Source organism: Zophobas morio, unplaced genomic scaffold (assembly GCF_036711695.1).
Source record: "Zophobas morio isolate AGI-343-1 ecotype UQ-CSIRO unplaced genomic scaffold, CSIRO_AGI_Zmor_V1 ptg000008l, whole genome shotgun sequence".
Taxonomy (NCBI): domain Eukaryota; kingdom Metazoa; phylum Arthropoda; class Insecta; order Coleoptera; family Tenebrionidae; genus Zophobas; species Zophobas morio.
This window is the reverse complement of record NW_026972113.1, coordinates 8,260,319-8,284,230: the sequence shown is the minus strand read 5'-3', so window position 1 is coordinate 8,284,230 and position 23,912 is coordinate 8,260,319. Positions and strand designations below refer to the sequence as shown.

At 38.0% G+C, this 23,912-nt stretch overlaps 6 protein-coding genes and 1 pseudogene across 7 annotated transcripts in view; 4 read left to right on the top strand and 3 right to left on the bottom strand.

Moving 5' to 3' along the window:
- The window catches only part of LOC135125208 (uncharacterized), an 83,516-nt gene that overhangs the window by 58,597 nt on the left and 1,007 nt on the right, over positions 1–23,912 (top strand). The window contains exon 3 of the mRNA XM_064050613.1: positions 23,088–23,175. Within this exon, the coding sequence (XP_063906683.1) occupies positions 23,088–23,175 (88 nt within the window). The remainder of the gene's footprint in view (positions 1–23,087; positions 23,176–23,912) is intronic.
- LOC135124784 (cytochrome P450 9e2-like) lies at positions 2,014–3,821 on the top strand. Of its 2 annotated transcripts, XM_064050000.1 has the most exons (4): positions 2,014–2,110; positions 2,210–2,373; positions 2,428–2,920; positions 2,969–3,821. In XM_064050000.1, exons 2-4 carry the CDS (start codon positions 2,225–2,227, stop codon positions 3,773–3,775), a joined length of 1,449 nt encoding a protein of 482 aa, XP_063906070.1. In that variant the 5' UTR covers positions 2,014–2,110; positions 2,210–2,224; the 3' UTR covers positions 3,776–3,821. The 2 variants fall into 2 exon arrangements, with proteins under 2 accessions (XP_063906070.1, XP_063906069.1); XM_064049999.1 differs by having other exon boundaries at positions 2,014–2,373.
- LOC135125203 (cytochrome P450 9e2-like) lies at positions 5,003–6,765 on the top strand (annotated as a pseudogene).
- On the top strand, positions 6,794–11,674 carry LOC135125498 (probable cytochrome P450 9f2). Its single transcript, XM_064051158.1, is given in 5 exon segments — positions 6,794–6,963; positions 6,966–7,699; positions 10,745–10,846; positions 10,890–11,400; positions 11,403–11,674. Coding segments are annotated over 5 exon segments (1,740 nt in total). The 5' UTR covers positions 6,794–6,842.
- LOC135125497 (uncharacterized) lies at positions 14,192–17,770 on the bottom strand. Its single transcript, XM_064051157.1, has 6 exons — positions 17,494–17,770; positions 16,950–17,442; positions 16,058–16,903; positions 15,690–15,973; positions 15,147–15,639; positions 14,192–15,101 (listed from the first exon to the last, which is right to left on the bottom strand). The coding sequence occupies exons 1-6, from the start codon at positions 17,733–17,735 to the stop codon at positions 14,229–14,231; spliced, it is 3,231 nt and encodes a 1,076-aa protein (XP_063907227.1). The 5' UTR covers positions 17,736–17,770; the 3' UTR covers positions 14,192–14,228.
- Positions 17,821–19,644, bottom strand: LOC135125205 (cytochrome P450 9e2-like). The gene is made up of 3 exons (XM_064050609.1): positions 19,330–19,644; positions 18,786–19,278; positions 17,821–18,735 (listed from the first exon to the last, which is right to left on the bottom strand). Exons 1-3 carry the CDS (start codon positions 19,569–19,571, stop codon positions 17,869–17,871), a joined length of 1,602 nt encoding a protein of 533 aa, XP_063906679.1. The 5' UTR covers positions 19,572–19,644; the 3' UTR covers positions 17,821–17,868.
- LOC135125206 (cytochrome P450 9e2-like) lies at positions 19,695–23,439 on the bottom strand. The gene is made up of 3 exons (XM_064050610.1): positions 21,145–23,439; positions 20,598–21,090; positions 19,695–20,547 (listed from the first exon to the last, which is right to left on the bottom strand). The coding sequence occupies exons 1-3, from the start codon at positions 21,384–21,386 to the stop codon at positions 19,741–19,743; spliced, it is 1,542 nt and encodes a 513-aa protein (XP_063906680.1). The 5' UTR covers positions 21,387–23,439; the 3' UTR covers positions 19,695–19,740.

Here is a 23,912-nt window from a genome sequence, read left to right as displayed (position 1 = left end):
GGAATCTTCTCCTCTTTCCATAATCTATTGTACAGCTCTAACATCATTATTTTCCCCTCGTTTCCCATCTTCTTAACCATGTCTGCCGTAATCTTGTCATGTCCGGGAGACTTTCCCACTTTTATCTTTTTTATCGCCCACTCTAATTCTTCCTTTGTTATTCCATTACTTTCTTCTTCTTGGACTTCTCTCAGTTCATCTATGCCTCTTTCTTCTACTTTGTCTGTATTTCTCTTGTTTGCTTTAGCCCCTAATAGTTCTTGGAAATACTGCCGCCATCTTTCCATTACTTCCTCTGTTTTCGTTATTATGTTTCCATCTACTCCTTTAATAGTTTCAGCTCTTGCTGTTTTTCCTTTCCTTAGTGTCTTTAGTACTTTGTAGAAAAGTTTCTGGTTGGTTTTGCTGTTAGTTTCAAGTTTTTCTCCAAATTCTTGCCAGGCTTTGTTTTTAGTTTCCTTCACCATGTTCTTTACTATATTTCTTTGCTGCTTGTATTTGTTGTATTTTTCTTCTGTTCTTTTTGTCAGATATTCTTTCCACCTCTTCTTTTTCATTTTTATTTGGTTTTGTATTTCCTCACTCCACCATGCTGTTCTTCTGTTTTTCCTATTCATTTTGCTCACTCCACATACGTCTCTTACTGCTGTTGTCATTATTCTCTTTAATTCTTGCCACATTTGTTCGGTGGACATACTTTTCATGTTGTCTTGTCTTTTGTGTATTTCTTTGTTGATTGCTTCTTCATATTTCTCTGCTACTTCTTGTTCTTGTAATCTGTATGCTTTTAATGTTTCTTGTTGTTCGGTTCTGTGGTCGTGTTTTCTTCCTTCATTCTCATCTTTGTTGTGTTGTTTAATTTTCCCTACTAGTAGAAAATGATCGCTGTCTATCTCTGCTCCTCTCATAACTCTTACATCTTTAATCGCCGTTCTATTACTCTTTTCAACCAATATATAGTCAATAATAGATTTTTCGTTCCTGTTTGCTACTACTCGCGTGTATTTATGTATATCTTTGTGCTCGTAGAAGGTATTGGTTATAATTAGATTATTGCTTGTGCAGTATTCTATCATTCTTTTTCCATTGTAATTTCTCGTTATTTCACCATGTCTTCCTATAACCTTTTCTGTCTCGTTCTTTCTTATTCCCACTCTTGCATTGAGATCTCCTGCTACCAATATTTCTCCCGTGCTGGCCTCTGTAACAATTGTTAAGTCCTCCCAGAATTTGTCTTTTACTTCTTTTTTCTCGTTTTCGTTCGGTCCGTACGCCGCTATAACAGTGGTTTTTTGTTTCCCGATAGTTAATTCTAAAGTTAGCAATCTTTCTGTCCATCCTTTCCAACTTGTGATATTCTTTGCTAATTTTTTGTTTACTATACAACCTACTCCTTCTGTTGCTCTTTTATTATGTTCTACTCCCTGGTATATTAGTATGTGTCCATCTTCTGTTTTAATTTCTCCGTTTCCTTTCTTCTTCGTTTCTGTCAGTACTAGTATGTCTAGGTTTGTTTTGTTGAATTCATAAATAATCTCATTTTCCTTCCCATTCAGACTTCTTGTATTCCATACTCCCAGTTTCCATATGCCATAATCTCGCCGTGTCGTTGCCCTTATCTTCTCCGTAGCCCTCTCTTTTCTTAGTTTTTTGGAGTGGTTATTATTTTACCTGTATTGTCTTCCAGGCACTTTTTCTCTTTATTCCATATGTATTTCTTTCCCTCCACAAACAGCCTCTGATATCCCATTTTTACATTTGAGTTCTTTTTCTTTTCTTCATCTCTTATTTCTTTTATTACTTTTTGTATCTGTCTTTCTCTTTCAGTAAGGTCGCTGGTGATAAATATCTTCCCACTTTGTATGTTGCTTAATTTCCACTTGTGTTCCATTACTTTCAATTTCTGTTGAAATGTTTCCATTTCTATGACTGACCTTCGAATGAGGTAATTATTCGACAAACCTTGATAAGATAACAAAAAAATTGTTCCCAAATAACGACAAAATAATTTTTAAAGGTTTTATTCAGGACAAACTCGGGCACATTTTGTCGGGTGTAACGACACCTTACGTCATTTAACCGGACATAACGCTACTATTTCACAATTTGTGTAAATCTAGCTTGGTTATAATGTTTCATTTCGTCACAAAAGTGTTCCAAAATTATGGAACTAATGTCACACTGTGGATTTCTCTAATTACTTTACTAGTGACCTACATTTACTATGACGTACAAAAAAAAACAAAACTTCTGGAAGAAAATGGGGGTACCCTTTATAAAGCCCCCATTCTTCGTTGGTAGTATGGAAATGATGTCCTCAAAATCACTTGCCGAGAAACTTCAGACTATATATCACACTTACCCCGACGCAAGGTAAATGACTTGTTAACCGCAGCGCCCTCTTGTATCACGTTTTTCATATTTAAGGTGTCATGGTGTTAATCAATTTTCGTCGCCGATTTTAGTGATTAAAGACCCTGATTTGATCAAACAAGTAACAGTGAAAGACTTTGATCACTTTGTCAATCATCGGTCTATGGCAATCCTCGACAATGATCCATTCTGGAGCAAGAACCTTTTTGCCAGTCGTGACGAGAGATGGCGCAATTTAAGATATACCTTAAGTCCCTCTTTTACTAGCAGCAAAATGAAGATCATGTTTAGTTTGATCGACGAGTGTGCGCAACAATTCGTGGACTATTTCAAGAAACAAGACGAAGAGGTGGTTGAACTCGAAGTGAAGGACGCTTTGAGCAGATACACCACTGACGTCATCGCGACTACCGCATTTGGTGTTCGTTGTAACTCGCTACAAGACAAGAAGAATGACTTTTACTTGATGGGGGAAGACGCTAGTAATATTGGTGGACTAAGACTTCTCAAGTTTGTTTTTTACGAAATTAGTCCACTTTTGTGCAAGGTACTTCCACATTTTCCAATTTCGCTTTGCTAGGGTTCGTTGTTTCAGTTGTTACAAGTGAGACTCATTCCGACTAATGTTACCAATTACTTTTCTAAAATAATCGAAGATACGGTTAGAACAAGAAGGGACAAAAATATAGTTCGCCCCGATATGATACAGTTGCTTATGGAAGCCCAAAACAATGATGCCAACAACCAGAATAAACGGGAAATCACGCTCGATGATATTAATTCTCAAGCTTTTATCTTCTTTCTGGCTGGGTTTGAAACGGTTTCCACTTTTCTCACGTTCAGTCTCTACGAACTCGCGCTTAATCGGGATGTTCAGGACCGTCTGCGGCAAGAACTTGACTCGGTGAAGGAAACGATCACGTATGAGACTCTTTTGGGTTTGAAATATCTCGACATGGTTGTTTGTGAAAGTTTACGGAAATGGCCACCAGCTATTGTTACTGATAGACAAGTCACTAAAAATTTTACCATCAAGCCTGAAAAACCAGGGGAAAAGGAAATCCTGTTGGAGAAAGGTCTGACGTGTTGGATACCCATCATTGGACTACACACTGATGCTAAATTTTATCCCAATCCGGAAAAGTTTGACCCGGAAAGATTCAGTGAAGAAAATAAGCACAAGATTAATTCTTCGGCGTACATGCCGTTCGGGACTGGACCTAGGAATTGTATTGGTTCGAGGTTTGCAATTTTGGAAAGCAAACTGATTATTTTCTACATTTTGAGAAATTTTGAGGTTGTACAAATTGAGAAAACGCAAGTCCCGATCGTTCTAGATAAGAAGAAAATTAATCTAGCCGCTCAGGGGGGAGTATGGCTGGGACTTAAAAAAATTAAATAGATACGATTTAACTATTTTAACCTTCAAAATATATAAATTCAAATGTGCTTTTCGTTTTATCTAACCACCCACTCTCAATCTATAAGCTAGTTAAAGCCTCCACTATGTTATCAGTAGAGAGCGGATTTTATGAAATTTGCATATCCTTTATTTTTTGCATATAAGTCTTGATATTTAGTATGTGAACGAATCATGCTAATTAAAAATGAATACAGCTACAAAAAAATTGCATATTTGCATATATTTGCCTTCTGCTGCATATTTCACGTAACGGGTGCATATTTTGCATATTTATCAATTTTTGTGCTAATTAAAAAAAAAGTTATTCTTTTGGCATTTAACTAGAAAGACGAAATTTCATGAATCATTGCAAATATTCTCCTGAGCTTCAAATAACTAGGAAATGTTTGGGTTATATGGTTGTTTGGAGAAATCACTGGGTGTTAAGCCATCCTTCCAGGTAAATTCAGGCCCTAATTACTTTTGGAAACACGGTTCATTCCCAATATTTTTGTTCGTTACTTAAGTGTATTAATGGTGTGTTTTATGGTGGTCGAAGGCACGTTATCCTATTATTTTTCATTGTGAGTTTGCATTGAAAGCATCTAAGGTAATACAGGTGTATCAATATGTCAAAGATAACTTAAATTAATTTATGTATTAAACCTTTTCCTGAACTTATTCTTCAAGAAGGAGCTGTGTTTTATCGTGCCTGCTCTATTTTTTACATCTGTGGACGTAGTATGCAATTTTTCTATTTACAAATACATACTTTAAAATCACGGGAAAACTTTTTGTTAGAATATTCGAAAAATATTTAAAAATAAAGTGTTACCAAAATAGTAATTACATAGTCGATTTTTTAATTTGTTCTGTTTATATTTATTCTGAGTATAAGAATATTACCTTTAAAAATGTGATTTATGTGTTTGTGAGATGTAATCAAACACCTTGCAATGTGATTTATGTATTTTTTGTAATAAAACGTAAGCTCGGGAAACATATTTTTGTAATTTGTAAATACATTTTGTTTGGTTATTACGCTCTCTTTTAATTTTTGGAGCATATGCAACTGCATATCTCTGCATATATTAAGAAAGTTACTGCATATTTGCATAAATTTAGTGCATATCATATGATCATATTTGCCAAAATTTTGCTGCATATTTTCCGCTCTCTAGTTATCAGAATTGCACCGATAAGATGATGATTGCCAGTAAAGTGTTTACTCTACTGATTCCATCATGTTTGTTTCTTGTGAAAATCTGTCCGCATTTTTTGAAATAAATACTATACTATGGCTTACGCTCTTGGTCACCGCCGCCACCTACTTCTACATAGATGTAAAGAACAAACAAAGCTTCTGGAAGAAAAAAGGAGTACCATACATCGAACCAACCTTTCTTTTGGGAAGTGTGGAACTTAACCGAACAAAATCGTTTGCTGAATCTATTCAAGACGCATATAATGTTTATCCTGACGAAAGGTGACTAGCCAAAAAAGCACACTAAATTCATCTGAAATACTTTTCCAGATACCACGGAATCTACCAATTCACTTCTCCTTCTTTAATCATCAAAGATCCCGATTTGATTAAACAAATAACCGTGAAACACTTCGACCATTTCGTCAACCACCGAGAAGTGACAAGTGCAGACGCTGATCCTTTCTGGAGCAAGAACCTTTTTGCTAGCAGGGACGAAAGATGGCGCGATTTAAGATCTACCTTAAGTCCCTCTTTCACTAGCAGCAAAATGAAGATCATGTTTAATTTAATAGATGAGTGTGCCCAACAGTTCATCCAACACTTCAAGGAACAACAACAAAAGGTCGTTGAACTGGAAATGAAAGACACTCTAAGCCGATACACCAATGACGTCATCGCAACCGCTGCCTTTGGTCTACAATGCAACTCACTAAAAGATCGGGAGAACGATTTCTACCTGATGGGGAAAGACGCCAATGACTTTAGTGGGTTAAGAATCTTCAAGTTTTTGCTTTACGCAATAAGTTCGACCCTGTCAAAGGTGATTTTTTCCTCTACTAAATCAAATATTTGTTCTTGTGTCTTCTAGTGGCTAAAAATAAAAATATCCCCGCCAACGTCACGGATTACTTTTGCCAGATCATTGAAAACACGGTCCATATAAGAAAAGAAAGAAACATCGTACGTCCTGACATGATCCACTTACTCTTAGAAGCCCAAAAGGGTCGTCAAAACCATGAAGAAACCTTTGGAATAAGTGAAGGCTTCTCTAGTGTGTCCGACTCTGAGTTAACTAAGAATCGGCGCAAACAAGAAATAACACTCGACGATATCAATTCCCAGGCCTTTGTCTTTTTTTTTTGGCAGGGTTTGAAACGGTGTCCACTTTCCTTACTTTCACACTCTACGAACTAGCCCTAAACCCTCAGATTCAAGATCGTCTAAGAAAAGAGATTCAGTCAGTGGAAGGCAAAATGACTTACGACAAACTCCTAGGACTAAATACCTCGACATGGTGGTTTGTGAAAGTCTGCGTAAGTGGCCACCAGCTGTTACCACAGATAGACAAGTAAGCAAGGACTTTATAATAGAACCTGTGAAACCAGGAGAGAAAAAACTCCTTCTGGAAAAGGGCGCAGTATGCTGGTTGCCGGTTTTTGCTATCCATAATGACGCCAGATTTTACCCCAATCCAGAAAAGTTCGATCCGGAGCGTTTTAGTGAGGAAAACAAACACAAGATTAACCCGTCTGTGTATATCCCGTTTGGGTATGGGCCCAGGAATTGCATAGGTTCTAGGTTCGCACTGTTGGAAGGAAAGTTGCTTCTTTCTTACATTCTCAAGAATTTTGAGGTGGTCAAAACCGGAAAGACCAAGATTCCGGTGGTTTTAGATAAGACGCAGATCAATCTAGCGTCTGAGGGAGGAATGTGGTTGGGTTTCAAAAAATTTTAAAAGTAAAGACTTACATGTACTATAAATAAAATACTGCGTGTTGGAAAATTAACTCGTTTTATTATCTAACACGATAAGATAACTAGATTGCTAGATGCACATTTCTTGTCATTTGTGCTTTCGTAATGGTCCTGTTACTTGCATTTTTGATCCCGTTTTTGGGAAAAGAAGGCACGATTTGGCTAGTACTAGTCTTATCTATTGTCGCGTAATTTTCGTACAATGTAAGAAAAAAACCATCATATTGGAAAAAAAAGGAATTAAACACGCAAAACCGAAATTTCTGCTTGGTAACATAGAAATCATCCGCTCGAAACCATTCTCTGAGAAGACTCTAGAAATATACAACGACTTCCCGGACGAAATAATAAATTATTACTACCATCTACAGTTCCATAACCATTCAAGGTACTACGGAGCTTACCAATTCACCGAACCCATTCTGGTGGTCAGAGACCCAGACCTAATCAAGCAAATCACAGTAAAACAATTCGACCATTTCGTCAACCATCGCGTTTTGGCTAGCCCCGAAGCAGATCCATTCTTTAGCAAAAACCTGATCTCAAGCCGGGACGAAAGATGGCGCGATTTGAGGGCCACGTTAAGTCCGTCTTTCACCAGCAACAAAATGCGATTCATGTACACGTTGATCGATGAGTGTGCACAACAATTCATTGACCATTTCCGAAAAGAAGAAGGAGAAATAATAGAACTAGAAATGAAAGATACCTTGACCAGATACACCAACGACATCATCGCAACTACCGCTTTTGGTGTCCAATGCAATTCACTGAAAGACAGAAACAACCACTTTTATCTCATGGGAAAGGACGGTTCCGATTTTGGGGGGTTGAGGTCTTTAAATAATAATAATAATAATAATAATAATAATAATACTTTATTTCCTTTAAGACAACATTTACATTGTATAGGACACGTCAATAAGTACAAAAAAAACAATACACTCGCCAATCGCATCACAAAATAATAATTAGACAACACAATTAAAGAATTCTCCTAGACTATAAAACGCATTGTCTACTAGAAATATTTTAAGTTCCTTCTTAAACTTCGCAACAGTTTCGCAAGTCCCAATCCTGGTTGGCAATTTATTGAAAATTTTTGGACCTAAATAGCGCAAAGAATTTAAACAAATATTGTATCTGGTACACGGCACGGTAAGGTTGTTAATTTGTCTTGTGTTATAACTATGAGTTTGTCGTACAGTTGGTATTGTATTTTTGTTTGCATAAGTATAAATCGCCATCTCAAAAATAATCAAGAATGTCAAGGTTAAAATTTTATATTTTCTAAAAATATTTCTACAGATATCGGTTTTCCTTAGTCCAAAGATCGTTCTTAAAACTTTTTTTTGTGTTACAAAAACATCAGATGCCATAGTTGAACATCCCCACAGACATATCCCATACCTCATCCTAGAATCCACCTGCGCATAATACAAACATAAAAGTTGTGGTTTCGACAAATAAGATCTTAATGTACGAAACATATGCACACACTTTGATAGCTTAGAAATAAGACTTTCACAATGGCTGTTCCATGTAAAGCAATGGTCAAAAATCACTCCGAGAAATTTTACCTCATCAACATTATTAATTCCAGTGCCATTTACTTTCAAAGATATATTTTCGCATCTTTTTTGTCGAACGTGGAAGCGAACACACTGAGTTTTATCTGTATTCAAGAATAATGAATTATCACAAAACCAGTTAGAAACTTCATTCAGTACCCTCTGCGACTTCTCTTCTATCTTGACATTTTGTTTGTCTGAGATTACGATTGATGTGTCATCTGCGTAAATCGCAAATGATCCTTCCCCCGCAATACTATCTAAATCATTCACATATAACACGAATAAAATTGGTCCAACAATCGAACCTTGTGGAACGCCGACATTAATATTTTGCATATTAGAATTAGTTGCTGTAACAATATTATGATTATTCTTGCTTGTTATACTAACATATTGTTTTCTGTCATGTAAGTATGTCTTTATCCAGTCTAAAGCGTTGCCACGAATGCCAATCCGATCTAATTTAATGAATAATCTTTCATGACTTACGCAGTCGAATGCCCTGCTGAGGTCACAAAATACTCCAACCGGGCACTCGCCTTCATTAATAAACTCCAATAAGTTCTCATGATATTTTTGTAATGCTGTTGCCGTGGATCGTCCCAAACGAAACCCATGTTGCCTATCTGATAAAATTGATAACTTATTAATGTAACCTAGGAGTCTCTGAACAAAACAGTATTCAAAAACTTTAGAAAATCCTGATGTTATTGTTACGGGTCTATAGTTTTCCATCAGCTGGGGGTTATTTTTTTTAAATATAGGTATTACTTTGCTGGTTTTGAGTAAGTTAGGAAATTTCCCTGAACTGAAAGACAAATTAACTAAATAAGTAAGTTGATTGGCAATAGTTGTTATACTACGTTTTATAATACACAAAGGAATATCGTCTAGTCCTGCTGAGCTCTTGTTTTTCATTTTTGTCAATAACAAGTTAACTAATTCTTGCGAGTGAAAAGGAGTTAGATAAATTGAACTTTCTTTTGATGATGGAAAATTTATTCGATTTTTATTATCGTTTTGCTTGGATGGAATCTGATTAATAACATTCTCTGTAGCATCTTTGAAAAAATTATTAAATGCGTTAGCAATTAATTTTGGTTGTGTAAGCTGGATACCATTTCTTTCAATTTCTATGTCATTCACCTTCTTGTCTCGTCCAGAAGCTTGTGCAATTACACGCCATGCCGTTTTAGATGGATCTTTGGACATAAAGATTTTGTTTTGAAAATATTTTTTTTTTGTTGATGCAACAAGTTGAAAGTGATCTTTTTTTGCTTCTTTATAGACTTCGTTTAACTCGAAATTTCTACATTTGTGAATGTAAAGATCTTTAAGTTTCAAGCTAGATAGCTTCACGTCATCATTTACCCAATTTTTGTGAAGAGCATTCTCAAAATATAATTTTTTAGGAAAGTATATATCGAAATAATACTGAAATGTATTTATAAAATATTCAAAAGCGTAATCTATATTCCCGATTTTGTAGAAATCATTCCAATTCATTTGAGAAAGAGACGTTAAAAAATTCACGATGGCTTCCTGGTCATTTATGTTCCGCTTAAAGAATTTTTGAGATACCGGTTTATATTGCAAAGCGGGTAGATTATACAAAATTGTTCTATGGTCAGAAATATTGTTGTCATTTACACCAGACCAATTATTATCAAACGTCCATAAATTAGAATAGAGAAGGTCTATGGTAGATGCAGAATTATTCTTCACCCGTGTAGGGTTTGTTAAGTGTAATCCAAGATTGAAACTTGTAAACACGCTGCTAAGCAATCTAAGATTTTTACTATCTACCTTTGCGTCAATATTAAAATCACCGCAGCATATAATTTTTAACTTAGGTTTAAAACACAAATTTAACACATTGTAAAGTTGGTCACAAAACATACTAACATCTCCAGTTGGAGATCGATAACAACTAAACAATAATAAGGTATTATTAGAGTCTAACTTGCAGGAAATTCCACAGATTTCAAAATTTTTGTCCATACAAAAATGATCTAATTTGATAGCTTGTACGTTTAGTCCTTTGGCACACCAAATAGCAACGCCACCTCCGATCACAGACTTCCTACAGTAATAAGATACTAGACTGTAATTACTAAAACTAAAACTACTAATTGAGGTATCGGTAGCCCAGGTTTCAGTTAGACAGATAAATTTAATATTTCCGCTATATGCATTCAATATTAATTCTAATTCGTTACATTTATCTACACTTAAACTTCTAACATTTAACAATAAATAATTAGGATTCCCTATTTTATTCTCTAAAAGTTCCGGCCTTACGAAAAAATCTGTACTGCTTAACAATAATACGTTCTGGCCACTTACCGGGATCAGACAGTTGTGTTAGTAATTCATTGTCAAATTGAGTGCTAACTTTAAAGGAAGCGTTAGTACCTTTAGAATCCAGTTTAGTTACCGCAAATTGATTGTGAGGCCAATTTTCGTTCCATACATTCCATACTACTTCCATACATAAAATTCTTTATGTATGGAAGTAGTCCAACTCTATTCAAGGTATATTTAAGAAACGTGATTAGGTTAGTACAGAATATTTCAGCTTCTGAAGATAAAACTCGTTCCCACGTACATTGTCAACTTCTTTTCGAAGATTATAGAAGATACGATGACCACGAGAAAAGAGAAAAAAATTGTTCGCCCGGATATGATTCACCTACTACTAGAAGCGCAAAAGAGACGTTACGAAGATACCAAAATCAATGAAGATTTTTCAGAGCTCGAAGAGAGCAAAAACCGTCAAAAACAAGAAATCACTCTTGAAGATATCTGTTCGCAAGCCTTCGTTTTCTTCCTTGCGGGTTTTGAATCAGTCGCCACGTTTCTAACTTTTGCATTTTACGAACTGGCTGTGAATCCAGACATTCAAAAACGTCTTCGTGAAGAAGTACAAACTGTGGAAGGAAAAATCACCTACGAAGCTCTTCTTGGTTTAAAATACATGGACATGGTTGTTTCCGAGGTTCTAAGAAAGTGGCCACCGGCGATTTTAACCGACCGAGAAATAAACAAAAAGTTTACAATCCAACCGAAAAAACCAGACGAAAAACCCTTGTTCTAGAAGAAGGTATGAACTGTTGGATTCCCATATTTGCGATTCATAGGGACGAAAAGTTTTATCCTGATCCTGAGAAATTTGGTCCCGAAAGATTCAACGATGAGAATAAAGCCACACTTAACCCGTCCGTGTATTTACCGTTTGGTGCAGGACCCAGAAATTGTATAGGTTCCAGGTTTGCTCTGTTGGAAGGAAAGGTGGTTTTAGATAAGAATATAGTGAATCCAGCGGCTGAAGGAGGAATGTGCTTGGGTTTCAAACACTTATAATTAGAAGTGTTTTGTACTAGTTTGAAGTACCTATTAAATACAAGTAATTTCACTTGATTTTTTATCTATAGTGGTTAGATAGTCGTCTGGAGCGTCATCGCAAATATTTCGTAGCCTGAGAACTTGTTTGATCTACAGACCAGACCGCACTCAGGCCAATATCGACTCTATGCGATTTATCTATAAGGCGACTTTCGTTAGAGCTGATCTGCAGAAAAGAGAAACAAATCGTCCGACCAGACAGGATTCATCCACTCCTACAAGTAACTAAAACACAATCGAACCCAAAAAACCCGTCGAACAACCCTTCATTTTTTTAGAAGAGGGTGTCATTTGCTTTCTCTTTTTGCGATTCCCAGGGATGACAGATTTTACCCCGAACTTGAGCAATCTGATGAGAACAAACACAAAATTAATCCTTCGTGTATTTACCTTTTGGTGAGGGACCCAGAAACTGTATTGGTTCTAGGTTCACCCTCCTGGAAAGCAAACCGATTATCTATCACGTTCATCGCGGGTTAAAAAAAAGAGTTTTAAATTGGCATATACTAAAAATAGTAAAGGTTGCAAATTTTCGTGAATAAGTTTAATGCTTTCGCGCTTCCTCTTGTTTTGATGTTTCACTCCGAAACGTCGAAACCTTTATATCCATTACTCGTATTTGCATGTAGTGACTCTAGAGAAACAGAACAAGGAAGTTCACTCAGCTCTGCTCGCTTCAAGTTAATTTACTTCCTAGCGCTGGAATCCTCAAGATCCTTTTTGTTTAAATTCCAAATTAAATTTTATCGACTTTCTCGTCTCATCGCATTTTTGCATAAAACGCATCATTTAGCCGTAATTTTCCACTTAACGACGCCCGAACTTAAATCGCACCTGCAATTACTATTAACTGCTCTTCTGGAACTTGAAAGATAATCGTTCGAGTGATGCTTCTTGGATACTTCGTCTTGGTTGTGAAATACGACAATTAAGAGGTTATCTCGTTCGCTGAGTGCATGAATTTCGGCCATAAATTGGAAACGTTTTTTGGGAACGTCGCCGTTAATTGCGATAGGTATAATTGTTTCAGTTTGAGAGGATTAGGAGAGTTGAAATAGAACAGTTGTTACTCCCACGTCGGCTATTGTTCAGTTTGACATTCCCTTTCACAAATAACTTCACAACTTTGGAGAGACTGAAATTCGCCACCGGAATGGAATCGGATTATCGGTTTCCCAGTTGGAATGTCGTTAATCGACAATAAATAAAGCAATTTAGCGGGATTAAATGGGTTCGACTTTTCATTAAGACGGAAAAATCTCATTTGAGGAATTTTTCCACGGTCGTATACCTTACACCTTTTATTAAATAAGACAAAATCCGCCGGCCCCTACATTGATTTTTTAATACTTTTCCGTTCCCTTTCGTATTAATATTTACCAGATTTTCATATTTTGAAGGGTAGGGTGTTTAACGCAGATGCTAGTTCTTCTCTATTCAGTCCTATAATGTTTCCCGTTCCCCACCGATCGAAAAAATCGCCCCCGATTTCTTTCAGTTCGTCAGCTCTTAATAATAACGCAGCTGAGGTGTTTGCTCTCGAGCAAATTGGATCAGTATATGGAGAAAAAAGCGTAATTTGGGGAGATTTCAGTTGTGATGTCGGCCTCAGGCATTTGGGAATCGTTTAAAATTAAATATTAAGTTGTGTGGGTGAGGATTTGATTGAGGGAGTGTTCGGCTCTTTGTCGGACGAGGAGACTTCATTCAACTCGGTTTTATTCAACAATACAACAAAATTGGAAGCGCTCTGTGTTTGCGGAGTTAATGTATGCAACAATGGTAGACCATTTGCTAGTTTCGTCGTGACGACCAATCGATAAACGTACAGGGACGGATGCACAGGGGAGAAATGACGCAAAGTGGGGAATGGATAATAAGGCGTTTTTGCGAGTTGTGGCTCTATAAATAAGCAAAGCAAAATTAAAAAAGTTGAGTGTTTAATGGAGCTTTGTTGCGATGCGAGGACGTGCGGTTGCCCAGCTGCAAAAAAACAGAAGTGAGCTTTAAATATCATTTTGGGGCGGCTGGGTTGTAATTTGTCGACAAGCGACTGATTCGTTTAAAATAACTTAAATTATTTAACGACAGTGTAGCGTGTTAATTTTGTAAACGGTCTCCGTAGGACGGACCAACTTCATCGTACGTAATTTGATAGCCAACTATAAATATATTTCCGAATTAAGGATGAAGTTAAATTGAATAAACTTGTCCTTTCCGACTGTTTTATATCCATTTAACTTCGGCAACACGAACACCGCTCATCTCTGGATACGTGTAGCATTAAAGTCCAGAAAAACTTTGACGGGTTTCATGTCCCAGCATAACCAGAGATTACAGGAAACTATCCTGGATGTCGAGTCACGTTTCCTGTTAAGGATGACGAAGGACCGTAGTGGCGAAGTTGTGTCGGCGATTTGTTCTAACGAGGATGTAATGTGTCGACTTACGACCTCAAAAATCATTAAACTCTGCTCATTTGGAAACTTTATTGTTTTTAATGTAAGCCAATTTAAGAGTCAATTTTTTTTAATCCCAGCCACATCCCGCCCTCCGCCGTGATGTTGAACTGATATTTATCCAGAATAACCGGGTTTGGTGTCTTCTCCACTTGAACCAACTCGAAGTTCCTCAGGACGTGATAGATAAGCAGTTTGCTTTCCAGGAGAGCGAACCTAGAACCAATACAGTTTCTGGGTCCCGTACCAAAAGGTAAATACGCCGAAGGATTAATTTTGTGTTTGTTCTCATCGCTGAATCTCTCGGGATCGAATTGCTCAGGATCAGGATAAAACTTCTCATCCCTGTGAATCGCAAAAATGGGGAGCATACAGGCGACACCCTCCTCTAAAACGAGCGGTCGTTCGCCGGGTTTTTTGGGTTGGATTGTGATTTGTTTATTTACTTCTCGATCGGTTAAAATTGCCGGTGGCCACTTCCTTAGAACTTCGGAGACGACCATGTCGAGGTATTTCAACCCGAGGAGAGTTTCGTAGGTGATTTTTCCTTCCACTGTTTGTAGTTCTTCGCGTAGACGACTTTGTATCTCCGGATTTACGGTCAATTCGTAGAACGCGAAAGTTAGAAAAGTTGAGACTGTTTCGAACCCTGCAAGGAAGAAAATGAAGGCTTGTGAACAGATATCTTCAAGAGTGATTTCTTGTTTTTGAGGGTTTTTTGTCACTTCGAACTCAGGCACGCTGGAGAAACCTTCACTGACTTTGGTGTCTTCGTCCTGGTGATGACGACCTTTTTGAGCTTCCAGAAGTAGATGTATCATGTCTGGTCGGACGATTTGTTTCTCTCTTCTGGTCTTCACTGTGTCTTCTATAATCTTAGAAAAATACTTGGCGATGTTTCCAGGAATGACTTTTAGGTTCAAAAGCTGAAACATTTTTTTGTGACAGGGTAACTACATTACGTTACATACCTTGCACAAAGCGGGACTAACTCCATAGACGAACAACTTAAGACTTCGCCAAAACCCAAAGTCAGAACCTACTTTTCCCATGCGATAGAAATCGTTATTTCGTTCTTTAAGCGAGTTGCACCGAAGACCAAAAGCGGCAGTTGCGATGACGTCATTCGTGTATCTTCTCAAGGTGTCTTTCATTTCTAGTTCCACTGTTACGTCTTTTTCTTTTTTGAAGTGGTCAACGAATTGTTGTGCACACTCATCGATTAACGTATACATGATTCGCATTTTGCTACTGGTGAAAGAAGGGCTCAGAGTGGTTCTTAAATCACGCCATCTTTCGTCTCTGCTTGCGAACAGATTTTTGTTCCAGAATGGGTCTGTGTCGGTGCTGACAAAATTGCGATGGTTGACAAAATGGTCGAATTCTTTAACTGTGATTTGTTTGATCAGGTCGGGGTCTTTAAGCATGAGAGTTGGCACGGTGAATTGGTACATTCCATGGTATCTTAACAAATGGTGGAACTGTAGTGGTAGTACTAAGACGGTATGACTTACCTGTCGTCCGGAAACTTCTTGTATATATCTTGAGTCGTCTCGGCGAACGATTTCGAACGGATGATTGGTATATTTCCGATCAGGATCTTAGGTTTCACATACTGGACTCCTTTTCTTTTCCAGTACGATTGTTTTTTCTTTATATGGTATAACACGTATGCGACTATCGACACAGCTAGAAGAAGCCATACCATCCCTTCTTTTCCCAAAAATGGGAGCAAAAACGCAATGAATAGAACCATGACAACAGTAATCACAATTATGTGCGATGATGTTCCAAACGGCTATCTAATCGCCTTAGATAAAAACTAAGTGAAATTCTTTGTATTTAATAGGTACTTCAAACTAATACAAAACAATTTTGTTTATAACTTTTTGAAACCCAACCACATTCCTCCTTCAGCCGCTGGATTAACCATTTTCTTATCTAAAACCACCGGAATCTTCGTCTTTCCAGTCGTAACCACCTCAAAATTCTTCAATACGTAATAAAGAAGCAACTTTCCTTCCAACAGAGCAAATCTGGAACCTATACAATTCCTGGGTCCTGCACCAAACGGTAAATACACGGACGGGTTAATTGTGGCTTTATTCTCCTCGTTGAATCTCTCGGGATCAAATTTCTCAGGATCAGGATAAAACTTTTCGTCCCTATGAATCGCAAATATGGGAATCCAGCAGTTCATACCTTCTTCTAGGACAAGGGTTTTTTCGTCTGGTTTTTTCGGTTGGATTGTAAACTTTTTATTTATTTCTCGGTCGGTTAAAATCGCCGGTGGCCACTTTCTTAGAACCTCGGAAACAACCATGTCCATGTATTTTAAACCAAGAAGAGCTTCGTAGGTGATTTTTCCGTCAACTATTTGTACTTCGTCACGAAGACGTTTTTGAATGTCTGGATTCACAGCCAGTTCGTAAAATGCAAAAGTTAGAAACGTGGCGACTGATTCAAAACCCGCAAGGAAGAAAACGAAGGCTTGTGAACAGATATCTTCAAGAGTGATTTCTTGTTTTTGACGGTTTTTGCTCTCTTCGAGCTCGGAAAAATCTTCGTTGGTCTTGGTATCTTCATGACGCCGCTTTTGCGCTTCTAGTAGTAGGTGAATCATATCCGGGCGAACAATTTTTTTCTCTTTTCTCGTGGTCACCGTATCTTCTATAATCTTCGAAAAGAAGTTGACGATGTACGTGGGAACGAGTTTTATCTTCAGCAGCTGAAATATCATTCTGTACTAACCTAATCACGTTTCTTAAACATACCTTGAATAGAGTAGGACTACTTCCATACATAAAGAATTTAAAGGACCTCAACCCCCCAAAATTGGAACCGTCCTTTCCCATGAGATAGAAGTCGTTGTTTCTGTCTTTCAGTGAATTGCACTGAAGACCAAAAGCGGTAGTTGCGATGACGTCGTTGGTGTATCTGGTCAAGGTGTCTTTCATTTCTAGTTCTATTATTTCGCCTTCTTCTTTCCGGAAATGGTCAATGAATTGTTGTGCACACTCATCGATCAACGTGTACATGAATCGCATTTTGCTGCTGGTGAAAGACGGACTTAACGTGGCCCTCAAATCGCGCCATCTTTCGTCCCGGCTTGAGATCAGGTTTTTGCTGAAGAATGGATCTGCTTCGGGGCTAGCCAAAACGCGATGATTGACGAAATGGTCGAATTGTTTTACTGTGATTTGCTTGATTAGGTCTGGGTCTTTGACCACCAGAACGGGTTCGGTGAATTGGTAAGCTCCGTAGTACCTTGAATGGTTATGGAACCGTAGATGGTAGTAATAATTTATTATGACCTACCTTTCGTCCGGGAAGTCGTTGTATATTTCTAGAATCTTCTCAGAGAATGGTTTCGACCGGATGATTTCTATGTTACCAAGCAGAAATTTCGGTTTCGCGTGTTTAATCCCTTTTTTCTTCCAGTATGATTGTTTTTTCCTTACATTGTACGAAAAGTACGCGACTATGGATAAAACTAGAACTAGCCAAATCGTGCCTTCTTTTCCCAAAAACGGGATCAGAAACGCAAGTAATAGGACCATTATGAAAGCATGAATAACAGCGAGTGTGTATCTATCGATCTAGTCTAGTTATCTTATCGCATTAGATAATAATAAAACGAGTTAATTTTCTAACACGCAATATTTTATTTATAGTACATGTAAGTCTTTACTTTTAAAGTTTTTTGAAACCCAACCACATTCCTCCCTCAGACGCTAGATTGATTTGCGTCTTATCTAAAACCACCGGAATCTTGGTCTTCCCGGTTTTGACCACCTCAAAATTCTTGAGAATGTAAGAAAGAAGCAACTTTCCTTCCAATAGCGCAAACCTAGAACCTATGCAATTCCTGGGCCCAGACCCAAACGGGATATACATAGACGGGTTAATCTTGTTTTTGTTCTCCTCACTAAAACGCTCCGGATCGAACTTTTCTGGATTGGGGTAAAATTTGGCATCATTATGGATAGCAAAAACCGGCAACCAGCAGACTGCGCCCTTTTCCAGAAGGAGTTTTTTCTCTCCTGGTTTCACAGGTTCTATTATAAAGTCCTTGCTTACTTGTCTATCTGTGGTAACAGCTGGTGGCCATCTACGCAGACTTTCACAAACCACCATGTCGAGGTACTTTAGTCCTAGGACTTTGTCGTAAGTCATTTTGCCCTCCACTGATTGAATTTCTTTTCTTAGACGATCTTGAATCTGAGGGTTGAGGGCTAGTTCGTACAGTGTGAAAGTAAGGAAAGTGGACACCGTTTCAAACCCTGCCAAAAAAAAGACAAAGGCCTGGGAATTGATATCGTCGAGTGTTATTTCTTGTTTGCGCCGATTCTTAGTTAACTCGGAGTCGGACACACTAGAGAAGCCTTCATTAATTTCAGAGGTTTCTTCATGGTTTTGACGACCCTTTTGGGCTTCTAAGAGTAAGTGGATCATGTCAGGACGTACGATGTTTCTTTCTTTCCTTATATGGACCGAGTTTTCAATGATCTGGCAAAAGTAATCCGTGACGTTGGCTGGGATAATTTTTATTTTTAGCCACTAGAACACACAAGAACAAATATTTGATTTAGTACAGAGAAAAAAATCACCTTTGACAGGGTCGGACTTATTGCGTAAAGCAAAAACTTGAAGATTCTTAACCCACTAAAGTCATTGGCGTCTTTCCCCATCAGGTAGAAATCGTTCTCCCGATCTTTTAGTGAGTTGCATTGTAGACCAAAGGCAGCGGTTGCGATGACGTCATTGGTGTATCGGCTTAGAGTGTCTTTCATTTCCAGTTCAACGACCTCTTGTTGTTGTTCCTTGAAGTGTTGGATGAACTGTTGGGCACACTCATCTATTAAATTAAACATGATCTTCATTTTGCTGCTAGTGAAAGAGGGACTTAAGGTAGATCTTAAATCGCGCCATCTTTCGTCCCTACTAGCAAAAAGGTTCTTGCTCCAGAAAGGATCAGCGTCTGCACTTGTCACTTCTCGGTGGTTGACGAAATGGTCGAAGTGTTTCACGGTTATTTGTTTAATCAAATCGGGATCTTTGATGATTAAAGAAGGAGACGTGAATTGGTAGATTCCGTGGTATCTGGAAAAATATTTCAGACGAATTTAGTGTGCTTCTTTGGCTTATAGTCACCTTTCGTCGGGATAAACATTATATGCGTCTTGAATAGATTCAGCAAACGATTTTGTTCGGTTAAGTTCCACACTTCCCAAAAGAAATGCTGGTTCGATGTATGGTACTCCTTTTTTCTTCCAGAAGCTTTGTTTGTTCTTTACATCTATGTAGAAGTAGGTGGCGGCGGTGACCAAGAGCGTAAGCCATAATATAGTATTTATTTCAAAAAATGCGGACAGATTTTCACAAGAAACAAACATGATCGAAACAGTAGAGTAAACACTTTACTGCAATCATCATCTTATCGGTGCAATTCTGATAACAGAGTGGAGGCTTTAACTAGCTTATAGATTGAGAGTGGGTGGTTAGATAAAACGAAAAGCACATTTTAATTTATATATTTTGAAGGTTAAAATAGTTAAATCGTATCTATTTAATTTTTTTAAGTCCCAGCCATACTCCCCCTTGAGCGGCTAGATTCATTTTCTTCTTATCCAGAACCATCGGAACTTGCGTTTTCTCAATTTGTACAACTTCAAAATTTCTCAAAATGTAGAAAATAATCAGTTTGCTTTCTAAAATTGCAAACCTCGAACCAATACAATTCCTAGGTCCAGCCCCGAACGGCATGTACACCGAAGAATGAATCTTATGCTTATTTTCTTCACTGAATCTTTCCGGGTCAAACTTTTCCGGATTGGGATAAAATTTAGCATTAGTGTGTAGTCCAATGATGGGTATCCAACACGTCAGACCTTTCTCCAACAGGATTTCCTTTTCCCCTGGTTTTTCAGGCTCGATGGTAAAATTTTTAGTGACTTGTCTATCAGTAACAATAGCCGGTGGCCACTTCCGTAAACTTTCACAAACAACCATGTCGAGATATTTCAAACCCAAAAGAGTTTCATACGTGATCGTTTCCTTCACCGAGTCAAGTTCTTGTCGCAGACGGTCCTGAACATCCCGATTAAGCGCGAGTTCGTAGAGAGTGAACGTCAGAAAAGTGGAAACCGTTTCAAACCCAGCCAGAAAGAAGATAAAAGCTTGAGAATTAATATCATCGAGGGTGATTTCCCGTTTATTCTGGTTGTTGGCATCATTGTTTTGGGCTTCCATAAGCAACTGTATCATATCGGGGCGAACTATATTTTTGTCCCTTCTTGTTCTAACCGTATCTTCGATTATTTTTGAAAAGTAGTTGGTAACATTAGTTGGGATGATTCTGACTTGTAACAACTGAAACAAACTCAACCCTATCAAAGCGAAATTGGAAAATGTAGAAGTACCTTGCACAAAAACGGACTAATTTCGTAAAAAACAAACTTGAGAAGTCTTAGTCCACCAATATTGCTAGCGTCTTCCCCCATCACGTAAAAGTCATTCTTCTTGTCTTGTAGTGAGTTACAACGAACACCAAATGCGGTAGTCGCGATGACGTCAGTGGTGTATCTGCTCAAAGCGTCCTTCACTTCAAGTTCAACCACCTCTTCGTCTTGTTTCTTGAAATAGTCCACGAATTGTTGCGCACACTCGTCGATCAAACTAAACATGATCTTCATTTTGCTGCTAGTAAAAGAGGGACTTAAGGTAGATCTTAAATTGCGCCATCTCTCGTCACGACTGGCAAAAAGGTTCTTGCTCCAGAACGGGTCATTGTCGAGGATTGCCATAGACCGATGATTGACAAAGTGATCAAAGTCTTTCACTGTTACTTGTTTGATCAAATCAGGGTCTTTAATCACTAAAATCGGCGACGAAAATTGATTAACACCGTGGCACCTTAAATGTTTAAAACGTGATACAAGGGGGCGCTACGGTTAACAAGTCATTTACCTTGCGTCGGGGTAAGTGCGATATATAGTCTGAAGTTTCTCGGCAAGTGATTTTGAGGACATCATTTCCAAACTACCGACGAAGAATCGGGGCTTTATAAAGGGTACCCCCATTTTTTCCCAAAAGTTTTGTTTTTTTCGTACGTCATAGTAAATGTAGGTCACTAGTAAAGTAATTAGAGAAATCCACAGTGTGACATTAGTTCCATAATTTTGGAACACTTTTGTGACGAAATGAAACATTATAACCAAGCTAGACTTACACAAATTGTGAAATAGTAGCGTTACGTCCGGTTAAATGACGTAAGGTGTCGTTACACCCGACAAAATGTGCCCGAGTTTGTCGTGAATAAAACCTTTAAAAATGATTTTCTCGTTATTTGCGAACAATTTTTTTGTTATATCTAGGTATTTACTACTATCTTATCAAGGTTTGGCGAATAATTACGTCATTCGTTGTGGGTTGCATATGTTTAATTTTGTTTCTACAATCATATTATCGCACGTTCAAGAAACACTTTTCTGCTCCAGAAATCCTTCCTGCCCTCCTTTGTCGTTCGCAAACAAAATATCTTAAAGCAAACATTCAAATTGTACTTGTTGCAAAGCATACAAAGCCCAGGGATAATTGTCACGAGTCGTTATTTTCCTTTTCAGCAGTAAACGACGATAAATATTTGTTCTGTACTCTATTAGAATTCGTCTCGATCGATATTTAATTCGGATTTTCTGGTTGCGGCGGTATCGGAGCGATAATCCGTTGATATCGTCGATGTGCGCTTGATTAGCTCCCCGGAATTCGTCGCCGCCGATTTAATTATAAGTGATAAGGCGGATTTTTCGCCCAACTCGGAAGAGTTGCGAACTTTCGCTCGTAATGGTGGAATAATGAAGCGAGCGGGGGTTTTATTAGGGGTGCTTTGACTTGTTAGTGGTCAGTAAGAGGATTTCGGAAGGGCTGCACATGAAAGTTTGCGGAGTAGTGGGTTAATTGCGAACGAGAGGTTAGTTTTATGAAAGTCAAAAAATGGGGGTGTATCCTACCGACTGTGCCATTTACGGGACCTATCGATTTTGTTTGTAGACGAAAAGGAAATTGTGTTGCTGATAGCAACTGAGGTAGTTGATTTGAAGCACGTTTGTATCGAAATAACAAGAGAAAGTTGCTTTCTTGAGGGTCGACGAGTGAAATACATTAGTGTTTGTTTTTTGCGTTCCACGAAAACAATAAAACTTCCTTTTTGTTTCAAGTCAGCGCGTGTGCCATTAACAAACATTCAATTCAAGACGAAAACAATAAAAGTAACGCAGGCCCGAATAAATCAAGCTCCTACAAAAAACCTTAATATATTTTGAACATATACCTAAGACTCCAATCCTCCAGTACCTGTCAAACTGCTTATATTTATATCAAATCCACTTGGTCAAATAGCGCAACTTTACGACAAAGGTCGTGTGAAGAGCGTTCAAATGATGCAAATAAAAACGTGGAAGTGTCCCGGAATTGGTTAAAGTGGCCGATTTTTGTTGAGCTTTACGACTGACTGCCATAAACCACAATCCCGAAACTCTGAAACATTCGAATCATCTGTAAATGAAAACGAAATGTCTCTTTGATTGCTTATTCTACCGTGACGTCGTCCCTATGACCAACCGAAAAGAACCGACACGACCTTCCTCCGAATTCGACATTGAAAAAATTGATTCTGAATTTGTTCCTTAGCTCACGGCAACACAATAAGTTTTCCTTCGCGTGCAATTTTTTAAAGGAAGTGACGTCAACCGGTATCGGAAATTTAACACTGTGGGTAACAATATTTTCGAATATCATTCGAGAAGCAAAAATTAATCGTACGCTAAGGAAAAGCAATTTGATGCTTTGAGTGATGACCCGTCTCGGCGAATTTAAGATGCTGTTTAATGATGTTTTTCCTTCGTTTTTAGATGAGGCTCTAACGTGCAACGTCTGCGATCGAAGTTTCGCCTGTCCGAAGCAGTTAGCCTCTCACAAACAGAAGAAACGTCACTTCGGGTAAGCATAAACATTTTTTAAGTAATATTAAAATGACGTTGGCACAACGTAGGTCCTCTATTTTGTTTTTGTCACCAAAACATCGATACGTTCCCCTGTGTAAGTTGGACAATTCCAATACAGGCAATCAGGTTTCCATTGTTCCACACAATCGCCTTTGTTTCAAATGGTCACTTCATTAATCCTCGACCCTGTGTCTGAACACACGGCTACACTTTGGTGCTTATTCATTATCCACACTAACTTCCATCATCCAGTCACTCCGACCGCCAATCCATTGAAGGTGGCGTAACGAAACGTCTAGCACAGATCGATAAAACCCAGAATGTGTATTTACTCCCTGAACTAAAATAAACAAGAAAATAATTACTGGGAAACAATTAAGTTCCTCCCTCGTTCTAATTATGTAACTTAACAGATTTCCCCAGCCGTGTTGTTTTGCCGCAAAAAGTAACATGTGCGGGCGTGATTCCTGCACAAGTTTTACATCCCAGTCTAACTTTAATTAAATTATTTAAGAAAATTATTAATGTCGTAAACTGCGTAGGCGGTTCTCGATGAGTTTTAAGAGAATTTTTACGAACTTGTTGTTTGATTAATTCGGCACCTGGAGGTTATTAATTAACTCGGTGTTATTGGTGTAAACATGCTAGCACAACGCGGAAGCACAAATTAATTCGCAACAGTGAAAGACGCGTTTAAAATATATAGTAGGAGCTCGGTTCGGATTAAACCCT

Excerpts from the sequence above, each read along its gene's own strand:
- LOC135124784 (XM_064050000.1), top strand. The coding sequence starts at position 2,225 with ATGACGTACAAAAAAAAACAAAACTTCTGGAAGAAAATGGGGGTACCC. Across the intron at positions 2,374-2,427 it reads CACACTTACCCCGACGCAAG|GTGTCATGGTGTTAATCAAT; the intron begins GTAAATGACTTG and ends TTCATATTTAAG. Across the intron at positions 2,921-2,968 it reads TTAGTCCACTTTTGTGCAAG|TTGTTACAAGTGAGACTCAT; the intron begins GTACTTCCACAT and ends TCGTTGTTTCAG.
- LOC135125497 (XM_064051157.1), bottom strand. The coding sequence starts at position 17,735 with ATGGTCCTATTACTTGCGTTTCTGATCCCGTTTTTGGGAAAAGAAGGC. Across the intron at positions 16,904-16,949 it reads GTAGTCCTACTCTATTCAAG|CTGCTGAAGATAAAACTCGT; the intron begins GTATGTTTAAGA and ends ATGATATTTCAG. Across the intron at positions 15,102-15,146 it reads TTAGTCCCGCTTTGTGCAAG|CTTTTGAACCTAAAAGTCAT; the intron begins GTATGTAACGTA and ends AAAATGTTTCAG.
- LOC135125205 (XM_064050609.1), bottom strand. The coding sequence starts at position 19,571 with ATGTTTGTTTCTTGTGAAAATCTGTCCGCATTTTTTGAAATAAATACT. Across the intron at positions 19,279-19,329 it reads AATGTTTATCCCGACGAAAG|ATACCACGGAATCTACCAAT; the intron begins GTGACTATAAGC and ends ATATTTTTCCAG. Across the intron at positions 18,736-18,785 it reads TAAGTCCGACCCTGTCAAAG|TGGCTAAAAATAAAAATTAT; the intron begins GTGATTTTTTTC and ends TGTGTGTTCTAG.
- LOC135125206 (XM_064050610.1), bottom strand. The coding sequence starts at position 21,386 with ATGTTTCATTTCGTCACAAAAGTGTTCCAAAATTATGGAACTAATGTC. Across the intron at positions 21,091-21,144 it reads CGCACTTACCCCGACGCAAG|GTGCCACGGTGTTAATCAAT; the intron begins GTAAATGACTTG and ends TAAACATTTAAG. Across the intron at positions 20,548-20,597 it reads TTAGTCCGTTTTTGTGCAAG|TTGTTACAAGTCAGAATCAT; the intron begins GTACTTCTACAT and ends AGTTTGTTTCAG.